Here is a 26,189-nt window from a genome sequence, read left to right as displayed (position 1 = left end):
ATCATCAGCCCATCACATGACTGCAGCATTCGATACCCGGACCTTCTAACCTGCCTCCGCGTTCACATCAAAATTTTATACATTTTCATCATGATGTCACACATGTACTCCCGGGAGCCTACTAGTAAACAAATCTTTCTATATCGTTTGACCAAGGCAGAGAGATTGAGAAAATGATGAATGATTTGAACGATGATTTGAAATTTAAAACAAAAAAAAAACTTTCTAAGGGAATCATGTAAAGACTGAACAGTGTTGGTCGGAGCGCGGACCCCTGTGGGACGCCGAGGCTAACATCTACATAGAGGGCTGCAGTCTGGCCCAGTGACAACAAATTTGAAATAAGATTTGTTAAAAAAAAATAGTCCCATTGCTAATAATGTTTTAAATTATACAAGCAAAAACTGTTAGGCTAACTTATACTGTAAAATAATGAGCAGAACATATTTTGAGGCATATCGATCAGGATTATTTTCCCTGTCCTGTGAGAATTGATACAATACTAAAATACTTTATTGTGAGGCCGGGCGGAGAGGTGAAAAGACAAACAATCGGGTACGTGACACTTGGGGACGGGGGTGGGGGGGTGGGATGGGGGCGGGTTGTCCTTTTGATAAAGCAAAGATTTAAATCTGGATTATTGTAATTGATAAGGGATAATGAGCAAGGGATTAACGACCGTTTAAACAGATCGTGTCGGTGCATACGTGAGGATAAGCGGCTCAGAGAATGGGTGGATGTGAGCACGTTTTGCCTCTCAACCTATTTTACACTTATTTGAACAATGCTTGAACAAACTAATAGTTTTGAAATCAGAAGTCAAGGATAGTAATCTATCAATTTATTGTGTATATGTAATAATACGATGAGGCGTATAAAAATTATATTGTTTTGCAAACATAATGACCCTATCAACAATGTGGCCCGCGCCGAAAAATGAGATTGACAGCCCTGATTAGTCTTCAATCAACATACGATGAGTTTTGTCATGAGAAAATTATCAAATTATAATAATAATATAATAATTAAATCAATGCATCTTGTATGATATAATAGGGATAGATATAATTATGTATATTATTATATGATTATTCAGGGAGGAAGCCTGAGTACCCAGAGAAAACCCATACAAGCAAACAAGCAATGTCCAAATTTAAATCCAGAACCTCCAAGGTGCAAAATATGTATCATTTTTTCTTAAATTGGTCGTAATTCAAATGTCAACTTGTGATTTCCTCTTGAAAAAAAATTCACTAATCACTTTTTTTTTTTGACTTGTTTTTTTTTTTTTTTTGGTCATTCACCTCCACATAATTCTACAGTTTGACATGTAAGATGAAGAGTGATTTTTTTTTATTTATATTTTCAATGGAAACAAAAGCGTGTAGTTTGTGTGTGTGTGTGTGTGTGTGTGTGTGTGGTGTGTGTGTGTGTGTGTGTTTCAATGAACGGGTTAATTTGAAATCATCCGCCAAGTCGAAAAATGAGAAAATAAAAATTCCTCCGCTGCGGCGACACATCGAGAGGGAAAACTTTGCCTTCAAAATCTTTTCTTCACAGCGCCGTCAGCTGAACGTAAAAGTTTATTATTATCAATAGATTCAAATAATACACTACTCGAGAATGAAGTTAAATAACTAAAAATAAAACAAAAACAGAGTCCGAGCCGGTGACGAGATCTACTTTGACTTGGACGGCGGAAGGATACCCGCTGTGTCGTCCTGACTCGATGAGAGGTAGAAAGTTGCGACGCGGCGGCTGAGCGACTTTTAACAATTACCCAGGAGCAAAAAAAAAAAAAAAAAAAAAGAACCATTTACGTGGAAACAAACTACCCGAAAGCTTTAGTTGACCTTCCTTGAGTGTTGTTGTAGTGATTTTTTTTTTTTTTTTCCGCACGAGTCAGTTCACATTCGAACTTTTTTTTTTTTTTTTTTTTTTTTTTGAGAAGTCACCGTCCGGGGAATCGAGCAGGCAGGCAGGCAGGCAGGCAGGCAAGCAGCTCAACTTTTGCCTCGCTCGACCTTATGTGGATTTTACTAGCAAAAACATGGAGAGGGTACCCGATTTCTCCTCGGGGACGTCGCTAGTCTTCGTCCTGGCCTTCCTTCACCTCTCCCTGGGTAAGTGTCGTTTCTTTTTTTTTTTTTAGGACGCGGTTAAAGTCACAAATGGTCTATTTTTTTTTTTTTTTTGGTTGTCGTCCCCCCCCCATCCTACCCCCACAACGCTGCGCTTTTCTCTCTCGCGTAGCATCTCTGCGCGTTCGCTCGTCCTCCGTCTTCTTCTCTTTCTACTTCCCCTTCAAACTTAACTCTGTATTTATTCACGACTTTTCGAACACTAAACAAACGATGGAGAAACATTACGGGCGCTTTTGCTTCTTTTCTTAAAAGGAAGTTGGCCAAATTTCAGCGAATTTGGCCTGTTATGGCAACATCCAGCACCCGAGTTCAGAAGTTACTCACGCTTTTTTTTTTTTTTTTTGGAAAGTCATAAGACGCCACACATTTTCTCAATTTTACAAAATTTCCTTCGGCGAAAGTTGACTCATCGAGTGGTTGTCAAACTTTTTTTTTTTTTTTTTACACCACTTGCTACGTCACTAAATAAGTGTTGATTACAAATCAGGCAGAGATTGTATTAAAAAAAAAACAAACAAACAAAAAAAAACCCACTTTTTACATATATTTTTTTAGCCTCTGTAACATTCATCTTAACATTAACCCTGCTTCAACACAGGATATACAAAAATGATTCAATTATACCTTCAAAATGTTTCTTTTCAAACATTTTCAAACGATTACACCCAGATGCACGTCAAAGTTAAATACAATCGAACTGTACTCGATACATGCACTTGACAGGATTAAGAAAATGAATGATTAAGGACAGTTTTAAGATTTTGCTTGCCGAATAACATCGTTTTCCAAATCATTTTTAACTGTCACAATATTGAACGTTGGAAAAAAAAATTGCAATTTTTATGTCCTCGCACATAGTGAGTCATCCAAGTCCTGGTAACCTGCAAAGGTTAAATCGTGGCAATTGGACCCCCCCCCCTTCTCCCGCGCCCCCCCCCCTCATTACTTAGGCAACTATGTTTTTAAATTCAGTACTTTTTTTTTGGTGTACCACCAGTGGTACTCAAATCCGCTCCCGCTCCTCCTTTAGGACTAACAACGGTATTCAGCACAGTCGTGGGAAGTAACGAAGTGCAAATATTGCACCGTACTTTACTATTACTTCCGACATTTGGAAAGACGTCTATACTTTGACTGCCGTCTGTCAAAAAGTTGCCGGTTTGACTCCCCCCCAGTACCTCCTTCAGTACAGACCGTGAACGCTTTTGGGAAACCATCTGACGATTCGCCCGAGCAGCTGCGTTTTCGCCCGATGTCGAACGACGACCACTTCAAACGGGTCACGTTGAGCTGCCGCTCCACAATTTAGCGATTGATTATTATTTTTTGTGTCTCAGAACGTCCCCGCGGCAAAACAAACCGTCGCACGAAAACAAGACGGTGTCATTACTCGCTGGGTTGCCGTCCGAGTTGGGGGTGTCGGCCCGGTAATCGACCCCTCGCTTCTTGTGAACGGACCTTTTTGTGTCGAGTTTGAACGCGGATTCGTTTTTGCTGCGTGACTTGTCTGTGACCTACAAATGTTGAATGTTGTTTGCGTGGCCAGGAGAAGAACCGCCAAGCGCTCGTCCGCTTTCTCCTCCTTTCAGTGGTCGCCTTCATTTCGGAGAGGAATTCAATCTGTTGCCGAGCTTGTGACTCAATTTGCTCGCATCTCAAATTGTGAGCGCGACGCGGGACGCCGGGCGGATGTCGTGACAATTTTTTTTTTTTTTTTTTTTTTTCGCACAGTGCAGAAGTCCTCGATCGGGTTACCGGTTTCACCGTAAGTCGTATTCTGACGTGCAAGCGTAGAAACATCCATCCATTTTCTTTGGCGCTTGTCCTCACGAGGGTCGCGGGGAGTGCTGGAGCCTATCCCAGCTGTCAACGGGCAGGAGGCCTGAATTGGTCGCCAGCCAATCGCAGGGCACATCGAGACGAACAGGCGCGCTCACAATCACACCTATGGACAATTTAGAGTGTCCAATCAATGTTGCGTGTTTTGGGGATGAGGGAGGAAACCGGAGCACTCGGAGGAAACCCACGTAGGCACGGCGAGAACATGCAAACTCCACACAGACGGGTTCGGGATTGAACACGGGACCTCAGAACCGTGAAGCCAACGCTTTACCAGCTGCGCCACCGTGCCGGCGTCGAAACTTAAAAATCCAAAGGTGGTAAAGTCGATACAGAGTACTTAAATCAACTCGTCGACTAACCGGTTTTAAATCTAATCTGATTCTACAGGTATCCGTCCATCTATTTTCTTAGCCGCTGATCCTCACGAGGGTCGCGCGAGCGCTGGAGCATATCCCAGTTGTCAACGGGCAGGAGGCGGTCAGGGTACACCCTGAACCGGTTGCCGTCCAAACGCAGTCTACAGATATCTTGTACCAAGAATTTTGGCTCACAACAGCGCAGACTCGCTGCACTTCAATACAGCGAATCCTCAACGCTTGCAATGGTTGATGACCAAGCCATAAACCCCAAAAGTTAAAATTCGCAAGTGGCGGAACCCCTCCACGAAAACTTTATAATTGTCGAAGGGATGGGCCAAAAATTCAGCCAGTGAAAATGTTCGCTCAAAAATGGGCAAAAAATGCAATTTTGGTTTTGTCGCTGAAGTTACAGCTGAAAAAGGATGTCGTGAAGGCCTTTTTTTTTTAAGTACATACTACGCTGTGGCGACCCCTAACGGGACAAGCCGAAAGAAACGTCTACTGTACAATATATCCAAATGAATCATCTTTTGTCCGGCACTTATTTCTGTATTTTACGTTGAGCCGCTAGCCGTTCGCTTCTGATCAGCCAACAGCGATCTGGAACTTTCTTTGCATTATCATAAGAAGTTAATTTTCATACTTTTGGCAGAATCGCGCCGGAGGTTCCGACGTTCCACCGATTGGTTCAAGCGCTAATTGGAAACTAATTCAGTCAAGTCGTGGGCTCCATTTTACCTCTCAAGACGCCATTGATCAACAATCCGTTCCGCACTTGTGAACCACGGAAGAATTATTGTGCCAGGCTCTCGTGTGGAAGATTTATGAATGCGCTCGGTTGTGAGAGGCCTGTGGCGGTCCAGCGTTTCACATGGCGGGCTCACCGCCGAGTGGCCCGCGATCAAGACGGACTTTTACATTTTGATTTGATTGTCTTTGCAAAAAAAAAAAAAAACAGTTTTTGTTCGATGGAGCGCGTTCCAGATCGTGGTCAGGGGCATAAAAATGAAAGGTTGTGAGGAAAAATACTCAAGTAAAGGAAGTAAATGATGTACATTTCCCAACAGTTTGAAACGATTGACCGGGCGACCAGTCCGAGGTGTATTGGGAATAGTTTCGAATAGCGCAAAAGGGAAATGGAATGGTGAAGCGAACTGGATCGTTTTGACTATTTTCGAAAAGCTCCTCATCGATTTTTTTTTTTTTTTTCCGATTCCGGATCCGAAGGCATCGCGTCGGCGAATGCTCGGCGACTGGAAATCAAACAAAAGGAGAAAAGACAATGCCAAAGTGCTGCAGGCAGCGCAAGGAGGAGCAGTGGAATGTTGTTGCTGTTTGACATTCCACCGCCTCCCCGGGCCCGCTTTTTTTTTTTTTTTTTTTCTCACTGGCTTTCTCACACACATGCATACACCGCAGCTATGAATTCGCCGTAAAATGTTCCCACTCATCAGATTCATTTTCCATACTGCCTTATGATAATCGTGCCCGCAAGCCCAAAAATGCGTCTTTTACTGGGGGGTCCGGTCGCCCTTAATAGAGGCACCCAAGATCGCGCGGGGGGGGGGGGGGGGTTGTGGACGTCCTTATTACTTCTGCCGCTGTTGAATTTTTATGACCACACATTAATTCAACTCAATGATAAAAGACTTATTGGACAGTTTACTAGCTTACACGCAAGTGTTTTTTTTTTTTTTTTTTTTAAGTGGAAGATTTTTGCTGTTAGGGCAGCACGGTGGCTCAGGTGGAAAACCGTTGGCCTGGTTGGTTCGATCCAAGCCCCACCTGTGTGGAGTTTGCATGTTCTCTGACGTGCCTGCAAGTGTGGCTTTTCTCCGGGCACTGCGGTTTCCTCCCACGTCCCCAAAAAACATGCAATATTACCTACCGTGATTTCCGGCTTATAAGCCGCCACTTTTTTCACACGCTTTCAACCCAACTGTTTATGCCGTGATGCGGCTAAGTTGTGCATTTTTTCTAATGGCCGCAAGGGGGCACTCGACCGGAATAGGTAAGAGTGAGACCGGTGGAATATATGTGCCGAGGAAGTGACTTTTACCGGTCCGGCCCTGTTAGCGCTGCGCTTGCGTGTTACTGCGGTTTCTCAGCGATTTTTACTAGTATGTTTTTTTTTTTTTTTTTTTATAACTGGCCCTGTTAGCACGGCGCTAGCGTTAGCGAGGCGGCGCTAGCGTTAGCCTTAGTGCTAACAGGGCCATTAAAAAAAAAAAATACATACTGGTATCGTCTTTCTTTCTTTGTAAATAACTCTAAATATCACTTGCGACATTTTCACAACTCCGGCCTATGTATGTACCAAATGGTATTTCCTTTACAAATGTACTGGGCGAGGATTCACCTATTTGCAATTTTTTTTTTTTTTTTTTACCCAAAACACTTTCCTTTTTTTGTGAACTGTAAATATGTTTTAGCGTCTGTGTTTTTATAATACAATACAATATTACGTAGTACAGGTTAGATATGTCTAGTGTTCATGAAAAGAGGCTCACCTGCCTATCATTTTTTTTTTTTTTGGTTATTCCTGAGAAAAAATGTATTGTATAACCCAGTGTGGCAAATGCCGGAACTCAGAATGAAGCTTTTTTGTCGTTCTGGTTTTTCTGTCTGTAAATGGCAGCGGAAAATATTCTCATACCTCGGAAAAAAAAACAAAAACCCCGTCATAGCTCCTGTCCTGACCTACATTTGCTACCCTCGACTTTTTTTGCATCTCGACATTCAGCCCCCAAAGCAGTTTGCGAATACGGTCATTCGTTTTCCGAGCCGCTTATCCTGACGAGGGTCGCGGGGGTGCTGCAGCCTGTCCCGGTTATCTTGGGGGCAGGAGGCTGGGGTAAACCCAGAACTGGATGCCAGGCAATCGCAGGGCACGTGGAGGCAGGCAACTGTCGCACCTTGGGGAAATTGTTAATTGATAATGACATGACTTGAAGGAATTGTGATAGTGTTCAATGAATGTGGGAGGAAGCACCCATAGAAAACCCACACAGACACGGGGAGAAGATGCAAACTCCACACAGGCGTGGCAGGGATTTGAACCCCGGTCTTGAGAACTGTGAGGTCCGACTCTCTAGTCAGTTGCGTCACCGCCCTGCAGCGACAATCCAAATGAGGCAAAATACGAAAACGCAACAAACAACCAATAATTGTGATTGTGAGTGCGGCTGTTTGTCTCGATGTGCCCTGCGGTTGGCTGGCAACGAGTTTGGGGGTGCGCCCCGCCTCTTGCCCGTTGACAGCCGGGATAGGCTCCAGCAATCCCGGGGACCCTCGTGAGGATAAGCGGCAAAAGAGAAATGGATGGATGGACAACAAACAACACATTGATTTCTCTTTTTCATCTGTTGGGTTTACATGTAGACTTTGTGTCGTGTCAGATGTTAAATCCAACCCAAAATATTCCCGCCACCTCTCAGACTTTCTTCAGATTTGAGTATTTTTAGATTTGAGAGTAATTAGAAGGAAAACACCAGAAAACTGAAGATGTTTGCGCTAAACCTCTTAATTAGAAATACGAAGAGACTTTTGGCCAATTAGCGAAACATCTCGACCTGAAACATCTACAGTATATCACGGGTGTCAAGCTCGACGCCCGGGGGCCAGATCTGGCCCTCCAAATGATTTTACGCGGCCCGCGAAATGTAAATGAATATGTCTACCTCCATGATTCTTAAAATCTGAACCAGAAATTAAAATTGTCACATCATAAATGATAATGTTGAGACATTGCCAGCATTTTTGTGTTACCAGACATCAAGAATTAATTGAAAACCCTTTACAATTGATTTCTGATTCCAAAACTAGCTCGTAAATTTCGTGCGGAAATATGACAAGGTGATTTAAGATTTTTATGGTTTCTCAGCCAGAACGGCCCACTGAGGGAAACCGGAACTCCGTTGTGGCGCTCGACACCACTGATCTCTATCTTTGAAACTGCAGTACATCACTCCTCGAGCTGATTTTGGTATCCCTTCAAGCTTTTCATTCAGATAAGATAAGATAAGATAAGGGAAAATTCTTGGATGATATTACGTAGAAATATCCTGTTTGGTCATGTTTGTTTACCTCCAGCTTGTAAAAAAAAAAAAAAAAAAAAAACAAGTTAACCAAAATGCATGATAAAATGATCCACATCAGAAAGTATTGAACGGGAGACGGCTTATGAACACATGAAGCAGACTTGGTCGGTGCTGCTCAGCTCAAAGGCACCGCGGCAACAGCAAACACAGGAGCGCAATGGAGGCAAATTATTCTCTACTTGGTAATGCGCGAGTGCCAGACCAAATCTCACAAACTGAATTTGACTTATTGATTCAGTTCAAATGGATTACACAAAATAGTCAAAGAAAAATTACACATTTCCAAATTATTACATGCAAATTTATTGTACATAAAAGTTAAATACTAATAAACGTTACTTAAGAAATGTACTGGATGGGAAAAAAAATTGAAGTTACTAGAACATCACACACAGTTTGAACATTGTATTTAGTGATACTTTTGCCTACCACTAGAGGGAGCGTAGCAATACCACAATTGTGGAATCGCAACTGGATGGGCCAGGGGTGTCAAAGCTTTGGCCTCACAGTTCTGAGGACCCGGGTTTGATCCCGGCCCCGCCTGTGTGGAGTTTGCATGTTCTCCCCTCGCCTATGTGGGTTTTCCCCGGGCACTCCGGTTTCCTCCCAAATCCCCAAAACACGCAACGTGAATTGGACACTCTAAATTGCCCCAAGGTGCGATTGTGAGTGTCTGTCTCCATGTGCCCTGCGATTGGCTGGCAACCGCTTCATGGCGTACCCAGCCTCCTGTCCAATGACAGCTGGGATAGGCTCCTGCACTCTCACGACCCTCGTGAGGATAAGCAGCAAAGAAAATGGATGAATGGATGAACTATTTTTGGACTCAGAAATCAAGGGTAATGGCTTTTTCAACTATTGTCGATGTTTACTCACAGGGAAATGCTTGCAATATGTCAATTTGATCATTTATGATATGACAATTTGAAATTTTGGTACAGATGTGAACAAAAATCAAGGAAGTTGATAGACATGATCTGGCCCCCGCGCCTTGAGTTTGACACCTGCGGCGTCGGCCCTCACCCGATGTCCTCTCCGTTCTGATCCGCCGGTTGATTCTGGCCCAGCCCCGAGTCCTGTACTGCGTTGAGACCAGACTCAAGCAGTCCGAGTTCGATTCAAACCGACCAAACGTCGCAAACCGTGCGTCTGGTGTGAAATGCGGTCGATTTGTCAAATGCCTCAGCCCCCCCCTCCGAAAACAGAGCAATTTGTTGAGCGACTCACAACACTGCATTATTTACTGACGCCCCCCACCCCCCCACCCCCGGCCCCGGCCCCCGCCCCACCACTTCTGCCCGCGGCCTTTTGGCTCTGTTGTTAATGTGGCGTGAAGTCGTCTGACTTCTTAATTAATCTCCTTGCCACTACTTTTTCGGTCTTTTGCGTTCAAAAGGTTGCTGCGCAAGGCTGCGAGTTCAAATTCGGGATCTTCAAACCTTTTTGGTCAAGGGAGAAATTTTCCCAAGCCTCGCATAATCCTAATAAAAATTAGAACACATCAATTCATTAAACAATTCAAAAGTTGCCTCTATTCAAGTAGGGGGGGGGGGGAACGCCAGAATGTTGCAAAAGCAAGTTTATATTGTGTTACAAAAAGTCAAATGTTATGAGAAAAGAGTGGTAGTTTTTCAAGTAAAATATTGACAATATTTTTGTCCCGGTAATACGTCTACTCACCGTGCATACCATCACCCTTACTTTCCGTGCCGGCGCTTTTATTCACCTCTTCGTTGCGCTACTTTTGCGCCGTCCTCTTTTCTATTATCTGCCTCACTCGACTGGAACAAATAAGGAAACTCACCTCATTTATCCCGATATTGTTTTAAAAAATTGCTGTACATGGCTGCACTTGCACGATGATTTCGTGCATTGTAATATGTAACAATGTAATTACGCCACGTTGTGCGGATTGTTTGTGTAATTGTTGGTTGGGTTTCATTTTGCTTTGTTTTATTGTGCTGCAAATGGGAATCTGTTCTGAATTGTCTTACCTGGTTGAATCATATCAATCCATCCATTTTGTTCGCCGCTTATCCTCACGAGGGTCACGAGAGTGCTGGAGCCTATCCCAGCTGTCAACGGGCAGGCGGCAGGGTAGACCCTGAACTGGTTGGCAGCCAATCGAAGGGGCATCAGCCAATCACACTGCCAATCACACCTGAATAATATCATATTGCAAAATTAAAGTTGAAATTATGATATTAGGCACGGTGGATCAGCTGGTAGAGCGTTGGCCTCACAGTTCTGAGGACCCGGGTTCAATCCCGGCCCCGCCTATGTGGAGTTTGCATGTTCTCCCCGTGCTTGACTGGGTTTTCTCCGGGTGGGCACTCCGGTTTCCTCCCACATCCCAAAAACATGCAACATTAATTGGACACTTTAAATTGTCCATAGGTGTGATTGTGAGTGCGGCTGTTTGTCTCTATCTGCCCTGCGATTGGCTGGCAACCAGTTCGGCGTGTACCCCGCCTCCTGCCCGTTGACAGCTGGGATTGGCTCCGGCACTCCCCGCGACCCTCGTGAGGATAAGCGGCAAAGAAAATGGATGGATGGATTATGAGATTAAAAACAAAGTCTAATAAAGGAAGAAAGTCATATTTCAACGAGCGAATTTCAAAAGTCTCGCACTTTTCTTTGATGATGTTTGAAGATGGATTTTTAAGCCCGCTGGTCCCCAGATGGGGGATTGCTCACCACATGGACTCCCAAGCTACGGCTCCTGGACCCCTGGGGGTCCAGGGACCACAGTTTGATACGGAGGACTTGTCTCCAGATGTTTGTATAACCTCCGGCAATCGTTACAACACCAGATCCCGCCTGAAGTTTTACATCACAGACCTGGTTAAAAGTCTTTAGTTCCGCGACAAGTCTTTGGCGCACCAGCGCCGGCTGAACCAGTTTGCTCTCGACGGCTTTGATCGTCGGGCCTCAAATAGGTGGAACGAGGAAAGGCGCGAGCGACCGCGGGAGGCGGCGTCTGTGGCTGTGAACTTGCGAGTTGCGCCGAGTTGTGTCTGCCCCGTCCGACGGGTTAGAAAACGAAGAGGGAATTACCGCCAGCGGCAATCCTCAGCCAAATAGGCCCGTAAGCCCGGAGATAGCCGGGCAGGGCGCACGCAGTAAGTCCCAAGTACGAGAAACGCAGCTAAGTTGCTTGGGGAAAAGAAAAAACAACAACAAAAAAACATTGCGGCAGAATTTGAAAATGTCTTCGAGTTCCGGTAATTGAAGAAAGTTCTACGCAATCTCCTCCTTTTCATCCTCTTCCCTCGAAACAGCTCGGAACCAGACACAAACTTTGGACCGGAGCGAGCAGAGGGAAAGTCCCTAAAATAGTTTTCCACTCTTCTCACAATTGTTTTTTTTTTTTGTTTCTCTGGCTCGAGAAACGCACGTCTTCACGTCCCGCTTGAGACGCTCCACCGACTCCTCCGCGTAATTACAAAATGCGAGTGTGACCGTCGGCCATCTAATTAGCGTGTCACGCCATCGCTTCAAGTATGTTGATACTTTAAGTAGTCGTGATTTACGAGTGTAATCTGTACTGTAGCTGCCACCTAACTAAAAACACCCTAGCGTAAATCATTTTTCTCCTTTGAAATGACAATCCGTCGCAGCCGCACAAAAAAAACAAGCAAAGTTTTATATTTTGTGTAAAGAAATAAAACACAATATAATCACAAAGTTAAATAGAATGCTTGTGAGGATAAGCGGCTAAGAAGATGGATGGATGGATGCAAAGATGGGAGCAGTTTGTGCATCCTGATTTCGCGCTTTAATGCCCGTTGACGTTCTGGTGCTTCTGTTGTGCACACTTTGGCCACTTTGGGGCAGTATAACACACACGTGCTTAGTACACGGAGAAGAAGTTCACAACTAAGTGACTCGGTAAACTATCAGTCGTGTTTTGTGGGGGAAGAAGACGAGAGCACTGCTTCCAGTTGTGCGTTTACGTCGTTCTGTGACTTTTCGCTTCAGTGCCGTTGGCTCGCCATCCGAAGCCCGATTCCACCGAAGTCGGGACGTCGCGTAAAAGATGAATAAAAACAGAATATAATAACGTGCAAATCATTTTCTGCCTTTGAGTTCTCGGCTGCTGTTGAGTGTTTTCCAAGTCTACTCAAGAAATCGCCTCACGTCGTGTGAGGTTCTGGTTTTGGGTCAGTCGGACCGCGATGCCGGACGACCAAATCTTTCCGAGCGGGGCCGGCAAAGGGGCTTCCCCCCTCGGGGCCGACGCTGTTTAGTTTGAGCCTCGTCTCCCTCCTTCCACGCTGAGCTGAGGGTATTTTATTGGACGTCTCCGTGGCAACAATGCGGAGCGCAGGATCCGAGGGGCTCGCGCGTTACAGCAATTCCAGGAAATGGCTCGACTTCCTCACTTAGCGTGAACAACTTCCTGTCCTCGGCTGCGTGGATGTGTGCCAGGGCTCAGGGGCGGCCATTTGCGTGTCGTTTTCGGAATGACTCCCCCCCCCCCCTCGCTGTCATGCGGGTCAATCACTCTCTCTTGCTTTCGAGTCTCCCCCCCCCCCTCCCCTCCCTTCAGCCTCCCTCTTGGATCTCTGTGGGGATCCGCAAAGCGTCGGTGAGGGCTGGGGGTCAGCTATGCTCACGTGCGCCGTTTCTTTTGTCGACATCTACAGAAAGTCATGACATTTTAAAAATGGGGCAGCACTTACGGGATGATCGCACCGTAAAGTTTTTGAGCCTCCTCGCAGAACCCGAAGGTCAATGTGATAGTGTGTAAGTATTTGAGATCGACGATGGCGCGGAATGAAGTAGTTGTCGTACAAATCCATCCATCCATCCATTTTCTTAGCCACTTATCGTCACGAGGGTCGCGGGGAGTGCTGGAGCCTATCCCGGCTGTCGAACGTAGCCTCCAGCTTTCCGGCAACCCTTGTGAGGATAAGCAGCTTGGATAATGACATGACTTTAAGGAATGATAGTTTGAGACACAAGTCTTTTGTAACTTACAAATTACTCGTATCTCAAGGCACCACTATACAGAACCTTCATCAGACTGACTCATCCATCCATTTTCTTCGCCGCTTAACCTCACAAGGGTGGCGGGGAGTGCCGGAGCCTATCCCAGCTGTCAACGGGCAGGAGGCGGGGTACACCCTGGACTGGTCGCCAGCCAATCGCAGGGCACATAGAGACAAACAGCCGTACTCACAATCACACTTAGGGGCAATTTAAAGTGTATGATTAATGTTTGATGTTTTTGGGATGTGGGAGGAAACTGGAGTGCCCGCCCGGAGAAAAGCCACGCAGGCACGGGGAGAACCCCGGACCTCAGAACTGTGAGGCCAAGACTTTCCAGCTACCGTTCCGCCCCGAATTAGTTTTTTCTTTCTATTTTACATTGACTGAAAATACATTTTTAAACTGGCAATATTCACTTGTAATTTCAAAGTAATGCTAAGACTGGTACTGGTGTTGTATTATGGGAGGATTTAAAAAAAAAAAAAAGAAAAAAAAAATTGGGGGGGGGGTTTGATAATGCAAACTGACAGTAAAATAGAGCCCGACTTTAGCATTTGTTTTGGCATTTCATAAAATAACAAACATTTTACGGTTATTTCAAATGAGTCGTCAGACATAGGATGCACCCTTGGAACTCGTAATGAAATATGTATCTCATCTATAAGTATGGCAAATTTTTGAATGCCTAGTTAAAATCAGTCGGCTCAGGTGCAAAACGTGCATGCAGACCCAAACCTTTCTCGTATCTGGGACCTGTTAGCGTAGCTCACGTGTACTTCAAATGTTCCTAAGCCGGTGTTTTGTCCGCGCTGTACACGAATAATTTGAAAAGAGGTCAGCGGTGCCAGCGGGCTGCGCTGACATCGCTCGGCACGTCCGCACGATAGCGAGCGTATTCTCGGATTATGAATTTCACACCGGTTTGCGTACGGGACTCGGAAGCGTTTGCCACCGCTGCAAATCCGATCACGTCTGCTTGTAGTCACAGAGACTCTTGAACTTAAGTGACACCGTGATTAATGGCAGGCGCAGGAAGCAGCCCCGCTCGGCGCACTTCCTGTATCGCTATGACTACGTTTTTGATGTTTCTATAAAATCAGCTGACCCACATCTTAAAAAAAAAAAAAAAAAATGCTAAATCACATAATGTATACTTTTCCAAGTTGGCAATGTTTAATTGGAGTGAACTGCAATAGTGTTTTTAAATGTAGTTGGGAGGAAAATACATTTTCCCATAATCCTCCTGATTAAAGAAAGCCACCAAATTTCATGGCGGTCCAAAGTGTTTGGTTTGAATTTACCGTTCCGAAATGACTTGGGCACTGACGCCATCAGGCTAATTGAAGATTCACCGCAGTTTCCGTTGAAATCTTGCCCGGCTCGCAGCGTCTTTCTTCATTCGGCTGCCACGCCGCACCGACGATTAGCGACGGGAACGCCGCTCGGGTGTCCGCAAAGACCACTTGAGCCGAGGCCCGGCGACCGCACAGTGGCCGGATGGTGCGGCCGCGAGCGTTTCGTTGGCAGCGAGATAGTTGCGCTGTGTTTTCGTCTGGTTTCCGTCTGCCACCCCATCCGGCGGCCCTGCGACCGTTCGCTAATCTGAGGCCAACCTTGCCGCCGCGGGTAGCAGGGCTATCACACGACTTTATCTCGCACCAGGACTAGGCTAAGGGGTTGTTCGTCAGGGTTAGGGTGAGGGTCTGAAAATCCCAAAATCCAAAATGGTGAAAACCAAGCTTCTGTTTTCATTGTTCTCACAGAGAAGTGAAAAGTATTTGAATAGATGGCTTGGCGTATTGTCGTTGGTGCTGTTTGGTGTCTTAATTTAGCACTTGTTTGGTTTGTAAATACCGTAACAGCTGTGCTAATTTCCATTAGCCGTTCTATGGCCTTTTGCTTTGTCTTTTACCATTAAGTTAGCAGACTTTCAAGAGAGCGAATTATAGGGTTTGGTTGAATCTTTAAGATATCCATCCATCCATTCTCTGAGCTGCTTATCCTCACGAGGGTCGCAGGGAGTGCTGGAGCCTATCGTAGCGGGCAGGAGGCAGGGTACACCCTGAACTGGTAACCAGCCAATCGCAGGGCACACGGAGACAGACCACAGTCGTACTCACAATCACACCTCGGGGGAATTTAACGTCTCTCATTAATGTTGGATGTTTTTGGGGATGTGGGAAGAAACCGGAGTGCCCGGAGAAAAGCCACGAGAACATGCAAACTCCACACAGGCAGGGCTGGGATTTGAACCCCAGTCCTCAGAACCTTGATGCCAAGGATCTAACCAGATGCACCACCGTGCGGCCCCTTTAAAATCCATCCATCCATCCATCCATCCATCCATCCATCCATTTTCTTTGCTGCTTATCCTCACGAGGGTCGCAGGAGTGCTGGAGCCTATCCCTGCTGTCATCGGGCAGGAGGCGGGGCACACCACTGGTAACCAGCCAATCGCAGGGCACACGGAGACAGACAACAGTCGCACTCACAATCACACCTCGTGGCAATTTAGAGTGTCCAATTAATCTCGCGTGTTTTTGGGATATGGAAGGAAACCGGAGAAAACAAACGCAGGCACGGGGAGAACATGCAAACGCCATGCAGGCGGGGCCGGGATTTGATCCCTGGTCCTCAGAACTGCGAGGCCAACGATCTAACCAGACGCAGCACCGTGCTTCTCCTTTAAAAATATCCAATATCGTCTTGTTTATGTGAGTTTTCTTTTAAACTTGAACTGAGAGCGACAAATCAACTGCTTGGAGCGAACAAGCCTTACCTCTCATTTGGAGAACTACGCGAGTCCTTTCATTTCCTCAAAATGATGTTATGATGATGGGAGATGGCAGAGTAGAGGAAAAATGGCTAAAGGACGACTTTCAAAAGTTGCAGTGTGTTTAAAGCACGGGGTTCGCCGTACACGTCATTGAAGGGGATTGAAAAGACCGTTTGGGTCAAGAGGACCCAATTTATAAGCGTATTGCAGTGTGAAGGGGAGGAGGATTGCAAATGCGTGCCGAGGGCCGAGGAAACGGGTTTCACGTTTCACCCCCCCCCCGCCCCCCCCACCTTAATTTTGTAAGATAGGGCGTTATTCAATTCCTCTGAATAATTCATCATTCCGACAGCATTCCTCAACTCGTCTCTTTTGTGTTTTTTTTTTGCAGCCCTTCAGTGCGTGGATGACAAAGCGCCGTGCGTTAACAACGCTACCTGCCAGACCTTCAGCAACGGCACCGGATACTGCAGGTGAGGAAGGAGTTTCTGCGACGCCGACAGCGTTGCGTGTGAAAGCCGGTCGAGGGGGGCGGGGGGCGGGGGGGGGCCTTTACATCAACCCTCGACACCATGAGGTTTCACTCAGCACAGAGTGAAGAATAATAGAGTGCTCTGTGAGAAAGAGCGCGGCGACTGGGAACAATACCAACACACACATTTCCAATTCCAACTTGGTTTTTTTAGTACCTTGAATGTTTTTGATTTTATTCGCGTTACTCCAGCGTGATTGGATTTTATGGGCAGCGGCGGTGTTTGACTTTCCGCTATTTTTTCACCCCCGGGGTGATTGCAAGTCGATGAAAAGTCAAATGTAATCAGTCAAATTTATTTAGAAGTGTTTGTCACAACAGTACAAGCACACGGTAGTTTTTTTTTTTCGTTTTTTTTTTTTACTACCAAAGGTCGGTCTGAGCGCTCACGGTGGTGAAAATTTTGTAAACTTCCGGCCAGTCTGAAACGTCCCCAGTCGTGCTTCAACATGTTTTATTCAAAAACTTGTCGCCGAGCGTTCACGTTCGCTACGGACGTCTCGGAAAGACGAACTCAGCGAACGTACATATATGTGTTTATCTTTTTATCAACTTTTTTTTTTTTTTTTTTTAAGGTTAGGTTGCAACATATGTTAGCTCCCTCTATGTAGAAAAAGGGGAAATATGAGACCGGCGGAAGCGTCTGCAACGTACCCAGAGTTCCCCTGTTAATGTGCATTAATCACAAGGAGACTTTTCAGCACGGGGGAGCGCTCGGAACGTCACACCGGATCATCCAGGTCCAAATTAGGGATGTTGAAGGATGGGAGAATGGGGGAAAAAATGGGAAAATTTTTTTAGCGGAAGTTGTCGTTCGACTTCCCGACTTCTTTAGACCGACGCCAGTTCTTTAGAACTGGTTGAGACTGGATTAACAGTCCCATTGTACTATCCACATACATAAGGTACAGTTCAGGGGTCCGCGTTCAACCGAGTTCGGCCCTCGGCTTTCTGGCTCCTTCGCCTGCCTCCGCAAATGTCATCGTCAGCATATTTCATCGGGCGTAGTGTGAATGGCGACGCCTTTCGGTTCCCACACCTTTGGGAATGCCAGCGCTCGCGCTTGTAAAAAGGGAGACGGAGCAAGCCGCATATCTTGCGCCGTGTTTGACATTCTTACTGTCTTCTCGAAGGTCAGATTGTGAGTCTCGTTCTTATTTGTGTTTCTGCCGGCTTGCTGGCTGTCATGAGGATTACCTGCTAAGTTGCTCATCGTGCGTAAAAGAAGGAGTCCAAACGCAAAACTCCCAGAATGACGCATCCTCCGGCGGCGGTCGCTGTGGACATTTGTCGTAGTTGATTTACTCTGACCCTTCCACGCCCCGGAAACGGATATAGTACATCGCGGATGCCTCGACTGTGCGTTCCGCACCGCATCTGAGTCGCGCGCGCAAGCCGACGTTAGGGCGCAATATCAGGTGACGTGTCAAAGGTCATCTTGACTGTCAAGTGGCTAATTGAGGATTAACCAGAATCAGAAGGTTTTCAGCTGATGCCGGAAGAGCAGTTCAGATTGTCCTCTTTCCTGTCTTTCCACTTGCTCTTGTGAACATTGGCTCCTTGTTTTATTCAGCGATGATGTCAATGATAAATCGGGCGCGCACAGAGAAGACTCTTTCTCTTTAGAAGAGTCAGCTGACGAACGACTGCTTAGTGTTACGCTCTTTAACTCATCAGTCATTTTTTTTTTTTTTTTTTGCTCCTCCTATCCGCGCATAGACACGGACTAAGTACACACAACCCTCGGCGCACACTTGCCCGTTTCCGTCCCGTCCTCCGTGTGTCGCCCTCTCAAAAGGCTCATTGTTAACCAAATCAAATTTTCTATTCGCTCGTCTCGTCAGCGAATTAAGGCAGTCGCTTGTAAATATACAGTCGCTTCGGCCTTTTGGCCCGGAGCAGTGTACTACAGTGTAATTATGTCACATGGATCACACCGGATGAACTGGATTCTGTTCAAGTAGAGACAGCCGTGAACTGCCGCGATATCGATGTTTTCCATTCAATGAGAATTTAAAGTTTGGTTTTCTTTTAATGATGCATAATTTTTGACTGGAGGTGCCAAATAAACAGCTTGAAGCAAGCACGCTTTGCCTCTTATTTGGAGAAGTGTGCGAGCGAGAGAGTGAAAAAGTCGCTATTTAAGCAGGAGTCCAGAACATTCAGAGAGAAATTCCACAATTCATCTCTGTGCGTGCGATGGCCTTCTTCTAAACAAACCTCGAGAGGCATCCATGCAACTTACCCCTCCCCGCCCCCCCAAAAGAGCAGAACTATGCTATTCCTATGTAATACATCTGTTCTATATCACGTAAATCCTCATCTTGAATTACACACCGTGCCGAGAGAGCTCACAGATCGTACATTGGACAGTAAGAATGTTATCATAAAAAGCAAAAGTCAACAGGGAAAGCTCGCCGGTCTGCCTTTTAGGGGAAGGTTCAGAGAAGCTGCCCAACCTGTGTCACTGCAAGCCATCAGTCTGGGCGTGAAGAAAAGATTTCGCGTGAATGCGCATTTAATCCGCGCAAGTCGCAAAATTGCCTGGTATGCCGCTCATAGCGTTACTCAGATGACGCATGCTCTACATTCATATTTCACGAGGTGGGATGTGCGTCCATAGGTCGATCTCACGGTGTTCTGCACGTCTGCTGAAACACTTCATGCCTGTTTCCGAGTTGGCTGACCTATTCTTGAATGGGATTGAGTTCAAGTTCTTAAACATGCAGTGCACACAGTGAGCCTTGAGCCATTGTTGGTTTCGTCGTCAGCATTATTTTTCGGATTAGCATCCGGTCTTTTTTGGTAACAGTTTAAAAAAAAAAAAGATTCAACTTCTGCACCAATTCACCGATCGCATATATAATCACTGTTCAACCTAAAACGCGAGTTCGAGAGAGTTGGCTTCATCGAGTGTGCCGAGGTGAGCGTTAGAGTTTGGACCAAGCGTCAATTCCACTTTGCACTCCGGCGGACGCGGGTTTGTCATGTGACCTACGCATTGCTTGGCGCAGCACTTCTACGTAGCTTGCTGCGCACGTGTCAAAAAAAGAGGTTGTGTGGGGTACACCCACTGATCTTTAAAAAAAAGACTGGATAGCGCATACACATTGAGCGGTATGTCAATTTGGTGTAAACCAGTTGGCCGCCATCTTGGTACTCCCACAACGTGTGGAGGACATGGTTTACAGGTTGGATTATGGCGGGGGGTTTCTCAAAGTTCGGCATGTAGAATGAAAACTGGTCGTGTGACCTTGACATTTTTTCAGTTTTGCTAATGTGAAGGAGTTTTAATTCGACTAGGTAAGCCAAAAAAAAGGCCCAGCGCAAAAGAAAGACATAGAACACCGTGACTAGCAAGAAACCTTGCATATTACCTAGGGCCCGATTTCTGTGACGTGTTAACTTTTCCCGAAATACGCTGTGAAGCACTATCATCATAACAGCAAAAAAACACAAGCATTTTTCGTCATAAAAACATTAAATTTCAAGTCAATCAGTTTTATATATTTTTGGAAATAAGGACTCGCAATGGGCAAAAACGTGCTAAATGCATTGCTCATTTGTTGTCTTTGCGACGTCCTATTTCAGACAGAAAATCGAAAATTGTTTCCTCGCATTTGAAAATCAAATTCAATTTGCAGAGTTCTGTATGATGAAATTCATCAAAAAATTACGCAGAAAATGGGTTTTCTTGCTTATCCACTGATGAAGTTTGGGAAAATATTGACATCGCTTTTTCGCGAAAAATCGTCGGCCTATAAAGGAGAACCAGAGAGTGAACAGTCAACATCAACAACCGTAAACAAAACTTTGTTCAAGTGAATTAAGCTCATCAGAAAATTTAAAAAAAAAACACTTTGCAAACAAACTTTAACAGTGTTTAAATAAATCTTTCTAACTTACCGGTGGAATGTTTTCTCACAGCCACGAAAATGGCGATTAACGCACAGGTCGGCATGTTTGTTTTGATGAGTATCAAGATGGCGGATGGTGACTTCAGTTTTGGTGGCCAATGAGCCATCCAGTATTTATTTTCTTTTTTTTTTAGATCGCAGAGCTCATCTCTCACGATGTGCCCGTTTTGGTCACATTCTCTGATGACGTACTCACCGTTCGATACGGAAAGGAAAATAAAAATGACCAAAATGTGCTCAGCTGTAGCGACACCTCTGACTTGGAGAAGAACTGCGGTGCATTTTCAAAACTGAGTGCTAGGGTTGCCTTGGTCTATGTCCATTTTGCAAGCTGCTTATCCTCACAAGGATTGCAGCGGTGCTGGAGCCTATCCCAGGCTGAGTTGCGCTTGACGTCAGCGTGGTCGCCGCACGTGCGAGTATAAAGAACCCTTAAACCTGCACACAAGACAGATCAAGGTTATCGTTCAGTGTAACCGTACTTAACGCCATCTTTGCCCGAGTGCCACGTAGTAAGCACGATACGCACCGACGGACATGTTCCGTAAATTTCATCACGCGCTACGGAAAATTACCCACTGACTTACCAAACCCCAGTTTTGTGCAGGAAAAAAAAAAAAAAGATCGCTACAACTACGGCGAGGTGATGATTGAAACAGATGAACTTTACCTCCTACACAGCGCATCTTTTTTCCCCTCCACTTGGTCGTCTCTTTCACAGTCAGGTTCAGTACAAAGAAAGAGGGGAAAAAAAAGGAAAAAAAAAAAAGAAGAAGAGGAACGGTGTTGTGTAGACCTGCTGCCTTTTTGATCTGACAGGCAGAATTTGCCTGCGGGGCAGACAGAGGAAGAGAAAAGGCCAAAAGAAAAGAGAGGATGTCTCTTTTCAGGTAATCTGAGAAGAGCAACCCCAGAGCACAAATTCTTTTCTTACTGATGGGAGAACAACAACAAGTGAAGGGAATGGGGGGGGGGGGCAAAAAGAGGACAGTTGTGGAGGGACATCGGACTGTCACTCATCCCTCCATCAGAATTGCAGGTCGAAACGGTGGGGGGGGGGGGCGCAACTAAACAAGGCTCATTACCCTCCCGCCTCTCTTCTCGGCATCGTCGTCATTCCGAGAGTCGCCAATTTTGGCGTCGTCATCGCGTTGCACGTCACGTTCGTCCGCTGCTCACTCACACTTTGTTGTCTTTGTTTGTGACGCTGATCAAATTGACGTTCGCGGTGTTCAAACCTCCTCTGGATTTGCGCACAATTTATTTAACGGATGTGACAGAAACTAGCGTCGTCACAAAACCTTTTTCAGCCCTGACTATTAACTAATGCTAGTTATTAGTGAAACATTTCAACTATAATAAGGAATGACAAAGATATTGTTTGTTTTATTCCCTTATTCCTTTATCACGACGGATCTTTATATAATGGAGTACAACGTTGTATATAGTTTACCGATTAGTCAAAAGAAAACTTGTTTTTGAATGCCACTTGGGTGCGGCATGAATTACATCATTCCTGTCTTGTAATTACAACGTACCAGCTCGTCTCCTTGTGACCTTCTGTCATATTGAAAGAAATAAGTCAAATACGATAGATGGTTACTGTCGAGAAGAATTCTCATATTTTGTACCAACCACTCACCAACATCAACACCTCCCCATCATTGTGCTCGATCGCTAATTTAATTAGCTATAAATGTTGTTTGCTATTCTGTCATTGATTCAAACGAGTAAAAATGCTGCAAAACTAAACGGAAGCTAACAAATGTTGCTCAGTCTTCACAAACTCTCTTTTAAACCTCTAAGAGCCTTGAGTGACACAAGACATTTTCACGAATTGATTGATCCGTGGGGAAAAAAAATTAGCCTACAAATTTAGCTTTGGCTAACGGGGCCCTTCTGCAGCAAAGCAGAACCAAAAAAAAAAAAAAAGGCTCAATCTAATTAACCTCACCAAAATATCCTCACTTTTCTTTTCTCTAAATAAAGATTTAGACTTTGAATCTTGAGGCGATGTAATGGACGCTCCCGCTCAGGCGGAGTTATACGACACTTCCCAGAAAGTTGAAGTGTCCAACAGAATGAACAGATTTGCTCCCAAGCGCTTTTCAACACTTTAAAATGTTTGATGTGAAAACGTTACAGCCCACTGTTTTCCCTACTAGTGGTTCTACCAATAGAAATGATTTTGCAGCTAACGCTAATGTCAACAACGTTATTGATATTTTTATCCTGAAAGTCCTCCACAAATTGGCCCACACCGAGCACCAAATAGTACATGCGGTACTGTAGTGGACAGGGAATCCGAATTTGTGAGGATGTTTGTCACGTTCAGATGGTCTCCATTGCGTGAGCCATCGCAAATGAATTCCGATTTGTAGCGATTAAGCGAGCTTTGGCAAAATCGTAAAATCAATCAACTGCGGTGTCCGCTAGATGTGGTTGAAATCGGAACCGCAAAGATAAGGACTTCTTTCTGTTGGACGTGGATCAGTGCCTGCCGAATCAGCGCTTCCTTGGAGCCTTGGGTAAATTCACACACCGCGTTGTTCCATTTTGGTTATAAATAAAGTTCATAGTGGGCGGCACGGAGGTGGCTCAGCTGGTAAAGGGTTGGCCTCACAGTTCTGAGGTCCCGGGTTCAGTCCCAGACTCGCCTGTGTGGAGTTTGCATCTTCTCCTTTGTGGGTTTTTTGTCCCACATCCCCAAAAAATGCAACATTAATTAGACACTCTAAATTGCCCCTAGGTGTGATTGTGAGTGTGGCTGTTTGTCTCTATGTGCCCTGCGATTCGCTGGCGACCGGTCCAGGGTGTACCCCGCCTCCTGCCCGTTGACAGCTGGGATAGGCTCCCTGCGACCCTCATGAGGATAAGCGGCAAAGAAAATGGATGGATTGATTGGATGGATGGATGGAAAACTAATGTGGAAAAAACCCACTTTCATCACTTTATCAAGTATCGGTGCAGTATTTGGCATTTTGTCAGTACTTGTACTCGTCGGTGGTATTGGTGTATCCTCCATTTACAGTAAATATTTGTATGACAACTACTCCATTCTGCGCCATCAGCAATCTGAAATCTGGCAACCAGTTCAGGGGGTACCCTGCCTCCTGCCCGTTGACAGCTGGGATAGGCGCCAGCACTCTGGCGACCCTCATGAGGATAAGCGGCTAAGAAAATTGATGGATAAACGTCATCGTGATCGGGGCTGACTGTTGTGCCTGACAGTAGGCCAAAACCACTAAATACGTGATTATTTCAAGTTATAAAAATAGGTTGGTGTCCTTTTAGACATGCCAGGTCTTCGGGACCTTACGTAGTCGCACTCACTCACTAAAACAAACAAACAAGTCCCGAAATATTAATGAGCCACTTCATATCAGGCTCCCGACGAGTACCAAGACTTGCAAACCGGTGGGGAATGTAGCAACCAGCCCCCGGCGACAGTTTCTTCCTGTCACTCACCGACGACGACAAGGTAGGCCGAAAGCACCTCGGCACGGGGGCTTGAAGTTGCCTCGTCATACGACTACATCGCAAGGAGAAGGAGTCGCTTGGCAGATTTCGGACATGCAGTATTTGGTTGAGAAATGCTAGCTTCAAGTTGCAGTACATTTCTGCGCTAAACGCTACAAACCGGGAACCTAAACCAAGAACCACAAAGGTCACGCATGCTCTGTGTCAGTTCAAAGCAGACCCAGTTCGTGTGAATAACACGCGTTAGCTTTGTTGGTTTGAGCGAAATTTTGCAGTCAGATAATGACTGCTCATAAGTTTTGAAGGTCTGTAGTTAGGCCTCATCACGCTGCCGACCGCAGCGTCTTCGTCTTTTTGAACTATGTCACAAAATAAGTCTCAGATTTTGACCACTTATGGACTCCACCCTATTTTGACTTCTTATTCTCGCCACTTATTTTTTTTTTTTCCCCCCTTTCTGCTCAGTTTCCTGCGTTCGCTGAAGACTTTTTTTGTGCTCATTCTGGTTAGTTTCATTTTTCTGTGATGGTCTTTTCATTCTTTTGCTTCTACTTTCATCTCTAAGAATATCCACCTCCTCAGTAAGATCTGAATTTGCTTAAAGTTCCTGTGAAGCGAAAATACATTTCTTAAAATTAACACAGGGGAGAAGACTGCTAACCATTGAATATGAATGATTAAAAAAAAATGCCAAATATATATGAGGCTTAAAAAAAAATCTTTTCTTAAACGTGGACGCGAAAGAGCAAAAATATGCCGTGTTGAAAAATGAATGCCTCTTTGTTTCTCATCCTTCTTATGCTTAAATATACAGTGGTGCCTCTGTTCTTGAACACAATCCGTTCCAGAAAGCCGGTTGAAAACCGAAATGTTCGAAAACCGAAGCGCGTTTTCCCTTTACAATGAATGGAAAATGAAATGATGTGATCCAAGCCCTAAAAAGTAGTTTTGTTTTTTTTTAGCTTTTCCTGATAATAAACTGCATAGTAGAAATAAGTGTATAGTTTAAATACTTCATATAATTAAATCATTTTTTGCTTAAAATGTATGCTTCAGTAGTAGAGTATACTAGGCTGGGAGTGCATTGCCGTATCTGTAGTGACTCAGCCCACAGCCTTGTAAACCATCCATCCATCCATCCATCCATCCATCCATTTTCTTTACCGTTTATCCTCACGAGGGTCTTGGAGAGTGCTGGAGCCAATCTCAGCTGTCAACGGGCAGGAGGCGGGGTACACCCTGAAGTGGTTGCTAACAAAAGTGCAGAATAACTTTAAACAAGCAATAATGAAGGGGAAAATAAAACAAATTGTTTTGTTATTTGCACAGAAAGTACGTAACATACAAAAAATGTAACTTGCAGCTAGAGGTCGGGTTAATGGAACAAAAGAAAAAAGCGATGCAAAACAACTCTTTCAAATGTCTTTGGTGGGGGTGACTCGCCCGTTTTTAACAAAGAAAGAATCTAACGTTGACTGTTTCTGCCGTCTTTTGAGCACCTTCCTGAAGCGGCTCATAACAACGTCATTGAAATTTTGCAACATCCTTCTTTGTTAGGGTGAGTTCTACAAAATTATGGATTTAGCGCTGATAGCTTTTATATCGGCACTTGAGACATCCTTCCTGCCTTCAGCCTCATCAGCTGACTGCTGCTCATTTACGAAAATAAGAAGCAACTTTTTCGACTTCCTCCGAGATCTGCGCCCTCCGCTCGGTCAACGCGGTTGCTCCTTTAGCAACATCGCTTGCTTCGAGGGCATCCTCGTTTTTCAGAATGGTGCTGATCGTCGATTTCGCCACGGCGTACTTCTTTGATAGCTCAGAAACACGCACGCCAGATTCGTATTCAAATCCTTCTTGAAGTCGACAGTTTTACGCGCCAATTTCCTTTTTTCAGCACCAGCAAGTTGGAGCCATGATCGGGGGTTAATATTGCTTAAAAAGCAGGTTTGGTTGCTGGTTGCGTCGTTTTCCGTTTTTTTCGGGGGTGCGTTCGAAAGCACAATAACAAATCGTCGTGGGTGAGCCGGTCGCGGCGTTCGAA

The 26,189-nt window shown here is 45.2% G+C and overlaps 1 protein-coding gene across 1 annotated transcript in view; it reads left to right on the top strand.

Annotated features, from left to right (window-relative positions):
• The first annotated feature begins 1,943 nt into the window (after window positions 1–1,943).
• The window catches only part of notch2 (notch receptor 2), a 63,790-nt gene continuing 39,544 nt past the window's right edge, over window positions 1,944–26,189 (top strand). The window contains exons 1-2 of the mRNA XM_061824215.1: window positions 1,944–2,123; window positions 16,608–16,689. Coding sequence (XP_061680199.1) covers window positions 2,051–2,123; window positions 16,608–16,689 — 155 coding nt within the window. The 5' untranslated portion in view covers window positions 1,944–2,050. The remainder of the gene's footprint in view (window positions 2,124–16,607; window positions 16,690–26,189) is intronic.

This window comes from Syngnathoides biaculeatus, chromosome 7 (genome assembly GCF_019802595.1).
Source record: "Syngnathoides biaculeatus isolate LvHL_M chromosome 7, ASM1980259v1, whole genome shotgun sequence".
NCBI lineage: Eukaryota > Metazoa > Chordata > Actinopteri > Syngnathiformes > Syngnathidae > Syngnathoides > Syngnathoides biaculeatus.
The sequence above is the reverse complement of the archived record's forward strand: the minus strand, read 5'-3'. Positions and strand labels throughout refer to the sequence as shown.